Source organism: Chelonia mydas, chromosome 3, assembly GCF_015237465.2.
Source record: "Chelonia mydas isolate rCheMyd1 chromosome 3, rCheMyd1.pri.v2, whole genome shotgun sequence".
Lineage (NCBI taxonomy): Eukaryota > Metazoa > Chordata > Testudines > Cheloniidae > Chelonia > Chelonia mydas.
Genome location: NC_057851.1, coordinates 16,861,478 through 16,868,697, shown reverse-complemented (window position 1 = coordinate 16,868,697; position 7,220 = coordinate 16,861,478). Strand labels below are relative to the sequence as shown.

Sequence of the window (7,220 nt, the reverse complement as noted above, 5' to 3'; positions counted from 1 at the left end):
ACATCATGCCAGACATGAGCATGAATGGTAAACATCACTGTCATTTCAATCTATCCTTGGTGCAGTAAGGATTCCATGCCCTGCCCTCACCCCCTCATCCCATCCCCCTCCACATCTGCATGTTTGGCACTTTCATCCCTGGTGACTATCCTTTCCTCATTTGATTCCTCATGATGTAACCAGCCATGAAACTCGGACTGCTCCAAAAGACACTGGGAACAGCTTGCACATTACACAAGCAAGCGCCACTGCCGGTCAGAGGGCACAGAAGTGAATTAGAAGCAGTGGGCATTGGTGACACACTATGACACACCGCAGAATCTCATCTTTAGGAAGAGAATGGGAGCTGAGTGCACCAGACATGAAAACGGGTACTGGGGCCATGCGCCACTGGATTGGGAACTACTGAACTGACTACATCTGCCTTGAAGGATGCATTTGGCAGAGGCAGTGCATTCTTCTAGGCAGACAGCACTAGCTTATTCCCCGGCACACAGGGGTGCATCTTCTGCAAGGCTATTTAAGGAGTATATGCTGTGTGAGGAAGGAACAAGTACTTGCTGGAAGGGAATAGTATTAAAGTGCCAAGTCCTTAAATGCTTCATGCAGCAGCAAATCCCAGCCAACTACAGCCTGGGAGGCCTGCCCCCACTCTCATCTCCCAGCCCCTCTGAGGGACCTGCCTTTCCTGTGCAGCTGAGAAGGGGGATTGGGTGACCGAGTAGGCAGCCCCCACCCACCTCAGCTTTTGCATTGGCTGGAAGCGTGTGATGGACAGCTGTGATGCTCCTTGTCAGTCAGCTAGGAAGGGGAATGCATTCAGCGGAGGGTCCAGGCGTGGGGAAGCCAGGGTAGTGCCCCGCTGAACGCCGAGGGTGACCCAGGCAGCAGCAAGAATTGCTCTGTGTTGCCGCAGACCAGCAGTGCAAGAATGGGAGTGGAAATTGAGACAATCTCCCCTGGAGACGGTAGGGTCTCTCTCTCTCTCCTGATTTGCTTTTAGGTGGTACTGGGGTGCCTGTGATCGCAAGAGAGGGAGCCCCCTGGCATCGGGCGTGGGGGCAGGATCCGGGATCAAGGGACAGTGCAGGGGAAGGGTTTCTGGAGGGGGAGTGGGAATCTCGGTTCGGAGGAAGGGGGAGCCCAAGGGTCTCTTGCATCAGGAGAGTGAGAAATCTGAGATCAGAGGGAGCCCGGGATTCTCTGGCATCAGAAGAGGAAGGAGTCCAGGGGTCTCTGGCTTCAGGAATGGGGGTGGGAGGTGGATAAGAGGAAGGATGGATATGTAGTCAGAGGGGGCAGAAGTACAAGGGTGTCTTGCATTGGGGGTGGGGATATGGAATCAGAGGAAGCTCAGGAGTCTCTGGGATTAGGAGGTTTCGGAGTAACAGCCGTGTTAGTCTGTATTCGCAAAAAGAAAAGGAGGACTTGTGGCACCTTAGAGACTCACCAATTTATTTGAGTATAAGCTTTCGTGAGCTACAGCTCACTTCATAGGAGCGGGATCTAGCATTAGAGAAGACAGTGAGCCTAGGGTCTCCAGAATCAGGAAGGGTTATCTGGAATCACTGCAGCCTCAGGAGCTCCGGCATCAAAAGATGATATGAGACCAGATGAAGGGAAACCTAGGAGTGCCCAACATCTGAAGAAGAAATAAAAGACTGCAGGGGAGAAAGGGGTGTGGGTGACATCCCTAGTATCAGGGAGGGTAAAAGCCTGAGGGTTCTGGGATCAGAGGTTTGGGGGGAAGGTCTCTGGGATCAGAGGAACAGAAGGAAAGCCGACTAGGTTCTCTGGGATGAGTAGGCTGCAGTGTCTGCGGCTCCCTTGGTGGCAACAGCAGAGGCAGGGAATAGTCTGGGATATTTAAATGGCATTTGCTGACAGCTGCATAAATCCAAGTGCAGTGAAGTAATTTAGTAACGAGAGCAAATTATAGTCCAGTGCACGCCCACTTTAAAATGTGAGCCTTAGCAGTCAGCAGCGAAAGCAGGTTCACTTTTGAATCGCACTCTGGATCAGGCATTATTGGGGCAGCAGCAGGAAGGGTTAAATTCTGTAGAGGGTGGAAAACAACTTAATAAATGATTGCTGATTAGTGTGTGTGGCTGTGGCGAAGGTTGGCATTTAACGTGCACGGTAACAAAGTTTCCTAAATTTATTTCCAAACCTTTTCATGAACCATAGGCCATTTATGTCGGGATCACTTCAGATGGCATCCGCATTTTGACTGGACCAGATTAAAGAGTATATTAATCTTTGTTTTTATGGGATCACTTTTTCAGAGTGGCTGCTCCACTCTGGTGCTAGAATATCATCCTATAACTCTCGAAGACAAATGTCATTACCAGGGACCCTCGTTTTCTGTGATAAAAACCCCAAAGTTGTCTAATAAAAAAACATAAAAATCCATGTTTTTCCATGATTAAAATGAAATGCTGAACTTTAGTTTCCCTAGCCACAATATATGTAGGTATCAGTTGAACACAATGTTTTATAAATATATTTACAGTTTTTAAGCTGGCAGCCAGAGCCCTGCCGCCCAGGCCAGGCAGCCGGAGCCGCGCCCATTCTCCTGATTATCTGATCTGACCCCAGTCTCAATTAGATCGGATAACCAGGGTTCTACTATAGATGTTTTTATTTTTTCACAAAATGTAAAAACTAAAGATTCTCTTTAAAAATGCAAATTTTGCATTTTTCCATGTTTTTCCATGGCAAACGGATTTCTAGAATCTCTGGTCAGTACTAATATAGAGCCATACGTATCTATATAATGGGCCAAATTCATCCTTGGCTTAACTCTGTTGGCCCAACATCATTTCCCCCCTTGCCTATGCCTTTTAACTGTCTTCTCATCTACTATGGTTTAGCTCTGTGGGCCAGATTCTGCTCCAATTTATAGTGCTGTAAATTCAGGGTAACTACGTACTGTTCTTGTATTGTAAGTGTAAGTGAGGGCAGAATTTAGCCTTGCCATTTTATTATTCATCTCTAGAGTGTATTGCGATATGGTTTGTATGAAAGATGCTCTTCAAAATAAAGTTATAAATGTGATTTCTCCTGGTTGCCAACCTTAATCCAATCCAAGTGATTTAAACAGTGTCATTAAAACCAAAACCAGTAAGCACTATTGCCCTCAAATCCACTCAGAAGTCAATTTGCTGTAGTGACTAGTTGATGGTCTTAACATCTTCAGGCCTAATTCAGCCTTGGCATAAGATGATGCATCTCCATTGATTTTGGTGGTACAGTATTACACCAATTTATGCCAGAGTGGAATATGGGCCACTGATCACTTGTATCACACTCTTTCTGCTCTACTTCCACATTGAATGGGGCATTATTTAACTGGACTGTATTGGCATCGTACCTGGCGGTGTTATTAGTTGTGATATTACAGTAGTACCTACTGAGATCAGGGCCCCATTTGTGCTAGGCTTTGTACAGACAGGTAGAGAATGTTTACACTGCAATGTAAGCCCAGGGTTAGTGGGACTCGAATTGACGGACCCTGGCTTTGAAAGCTCAGGGGTTGAGCATTGACACTCATTGATGACTTTAGGTTAAGAATTTTTGACCCTGGGCCCCACGCCGGGGCTCCAATCATATCCCAGATTACCTATATCCCCAAGTCCAACGAATCACATCCCAGACTACCTAGCACACTCCTGAAATGTGACCACTTTCTAGCCCTTTGTGGTGCAGCATGGGAAAACTTGGCTGTCCACCCCGCCCATCACAGGAAGTTGTTGCAGCCCACCAACACATTCTGCTGAGCTGTCCTTTTGACCTACATGCTCCCAGCAGTCAGAACTAGGAGTCATCATTTGAAGAACTTTTCTTGCTTGGGCTTTTGCTCCTGTTTCAGGAAATGAGCAGAGCTTTCATGAGATGCTGGTGGACATTTTGGTGGCGTTTTCTGACCCACTGAAGGCACCTGCCGGAGCTAATGATGGAAGAGGAGGATGATGATACAGACATGGAAAACTTGAACTGGCTGATGCTCCTCGTGACTTTTGGTATAGCTGCTGATGCCCTCTACATAGACCCGTGTTCCTGGAGCAGGGCCACAAGAACAGACTGGTAGGATCACGTCCTCATGCAGACCATGATCAGCAGTGTGTACAGAACTTTTGCATGAAGAAAGCTACATTTCTGGTGCTTTGTGAGCAGCTTGCCCTGACCCTCCAGCATCTCAACATGCTCATGAGGGCGACCATATTGGACCCGAAGCAAATAGCTATCTGGAAGCTGGCTACCCTAGGCTGCTACAGGTCCATTGGGAACCGTTTGGTGTTGGAAAATCAACTCTGGGTAAAGTGGAGGCAGAAGTTTTTGAGGCGGTCAGGTATGTGATTTACCCAAAGGTGATGGGCATAAACAATCGGCAGCAGCTGTGGCGGCGATCCCTCGATTTGAGGATGATCTCTACCACGGATGTACATATGGGTCCTGAGATGACTCAGGAGTCCGATCCTGGAACCACAGATCCGCCCACAGTGGGTGCAGACATTTCCTGTCGGGCCAGCTGCCTGCTGGGAGAAAGTTCTTTGTTTTTCCTTCCTTCGGGTCTCCCTGTTTTCAGCTTTGAGGGCAAGGTGCTTTTCCTTGATGGAGGATGTGGCACCATTGGGGTCGGTTGGTGGCTTGCTCCTCCCAGCTTGTGATGTCCACATCAGTTTTCTTGAGATACGCTTTTAGTGTGTCTTTGCAGCCATCTCTGACTGTAGGTCAGCTGAGAGTAGAGGGCTTGTTTTGGGAGGCGAGAATCTGGCATCCACACACAGTGTCCAACCCAGCGAAGTTGGTGCATAAGGATCATTCCTTCAGTGCTGGTGACATTGGCTTCAGTGAGGATTCTGGCATTAGTGCGGCGATCTTCCCACTTGATGTGAAGGGTTTTCCACTGGTCGATAGTCTACCTTCATGGACAGGCTGGGACACTATTCCCACCAAATGGCACTGTCATAAATGGAGTTACTGTCCCCACTGCTATTCTGGGGAAATCCTGCATACCCCCTTTTTGCCCTGGCCTATGAAACCATATACTGATCTCAGAGGACCTGGCAAAAGAAAGTTTAATTACACTCTCCAAAGGTGTAGAATGGTGGTTGAATGTGCGTTTGGCAGGTTGAAATCCTGCTGGCATGGTCTACAGACCCATTTGGATTCCAGTGTCATCAGTGATGTCTGAATTATTGTGCCTTGCTGGGCACAGTCTTTGAGGTCAAAGGGGGGCCATTTGCCCCTGAATGGACCTGTGACAGTAATGGCCTGCTGAACAGGTACACTCAACCAGAAAGTGCACTGATCTCACAGCTGGAACAGGCAACGGAAATCAGGGATGCCCTGTGATCCCACATTATGGACTTGCATGGACCAATGGAAGAGGGAGAATAGTACATTTATGAATGTTTTTGTCCAGCAATGTTTACAGTAAATGAGGTACTGTCACATCCTGCAATGAAAGGGGGTGCACTGTCACTTTACACAGTGAACGGGGGAGGTATTGATTGTCATGAATTTTGGATGACATGACTCTTAATGTAATGTGTGGGGGGAGCAGTGCATTTACTATTGATTGCTGTACATAGCTGTATGGAGAAATTGTTTGGTTACAACTTTTGCCTTACCTTGTGTTTATCTTTATTATTCAAAATACACATTATAAGATGTGATGTAGTGAGCACAATAAACTTTCCTAATAAAATACAAGCCTTTATTTGCATAATAAAAATAACAAAAATGGAGCATTGCGAGGCAGGCCTGCATACCAAAACAACAGTAATAAACCAACACCACAACCAGTAATAAAACAAAGTGCATATACCAAACACTGAATGGTGCAAACAGGACCATCAAAAAATCCCCTAAGTTTGCGAGTCAGCTGGCATGTTCTCCTTTCCTTTTCTTGTGCATTTAGCATGCCCTTTTCACCGACGCATGGCTGTGGAGGCCTCCAGGGTGTGGCAGACGGCAAGGGAAAGGAGGTCACCACAGGGGTGAAAGTATGCTGGGGGGTAGATTTGCCCTGTCCAGCTGCTGTTAAGTCCCAGTTGCATGGGCCACCCAACCATGGAATTGTCCAAAGTGCTCCCGGTATGCAGCTCATGGTACTGTGGACTGGACTCATGCCATGGTGCGGGCACAGCAGGAGCCTGCAATCTTGTGGCCATTAGTGAAAGCAGCCATTCAAACAGGTTTTTCTGCTGTGCTCTGACATCTTCTTTCAGCCGATGTTCTTGTTACTGGAACTGAAATGCAAGTGTCTGCTCCCGTGCTGCAATTCTGTCCTCAGCATGTATGCTGCTGAAGTATGCAGAGTTATGGTGACTGAACAGCACATCTATGAGAGGAATGGCTGGTCAGCTACCGAGCTGACCCTGGAAAATACATCCTTCCTCAAAATGTGACTACCTATCTGGAGTTCCTGCTAAGGGAAAAGTTTGCAGCTATCGACACTCAGATTGCCCCACACCCTGCCCCATGCAGGACCCTCTCACCCAACACATGGATCCCCCCACACCAAGCCCCTCCACACTTGGATCCTGCTGGGCTGAGCCTGCTTCCCCGCACGTGGATCAGGAGAGCAGGGCTGGGCATGCGTGTGAGACTGTCCTTCTTGCTCGCTGTGGAGCTGTATAGATGTGCTAATATGCCCAGTCTGTCTATTTGTCAAAAAACATTTCCTGAGTCTTTTTTGTTGTCTGTATTGTTAGAGACATACTTGCTGACAGGTATTTTGAAATAAATTACCAAAATAATTGCAAATGGTGTGATTATACTGTATTATTTTGACAAATAAAATATTCAGAACTTTGCAGAATTTTAAAATATTGTGCACATAATTTTTAACTTTTTTGATGTAAAATTTTTAATTTTTTGGCACAGGATTCCTCCAGGAGTAATCTTCCAATCTAGATAGACCAGACAATAGGTTGTAAAGAGCACCACAGCTACCATTTTGTATTGTAATTCTCTGTTGAACCTACCTGCCTCAGTGCTTGGCCTGTCATAGGCTCTGTCCTACTGCCATTTGCTGTTCATGGTGTTTGGCTTTGGCACACTACCTTGGTATGCATTATTGGGTATCTCAGCTCATAGCCTATATAATGCACAACACATTAGCACACTACATTCAGGCAGAAGAAGCAACAGAAGGCAGGCAGGATCAGCTTACGCTCCTACCTGAATCCCCAATTTCTGGTTTCCTGACC

The 7,220-nt window shown here is 47.0% G+C and overlaps 1 protein-coding gene across 1 annotated transcript in view; it reads left to right on the top strand.

Annotated features, from left to right (window-relative positions):
• Nucleotides 1–782: 782 nt before the first annotated feature.
• Nucleotides 783–7,220, top strand: part of FKBP1B (FKBP prolyl isomerase 1B) — a 45,779-nt gene continuing 39,341 nt past the window's right edge. The window contains exon 1 of the mRNA XM_007061431.4: nt 783–968. Within this exon, the coding sequence (XP_007061493.1) occupies nt 932–968 (37 nt within the window). The 5' untranslated portion in view covers nt 783–931. The remainder of the gene's footprint in view (nt 969–7,220) is intronic.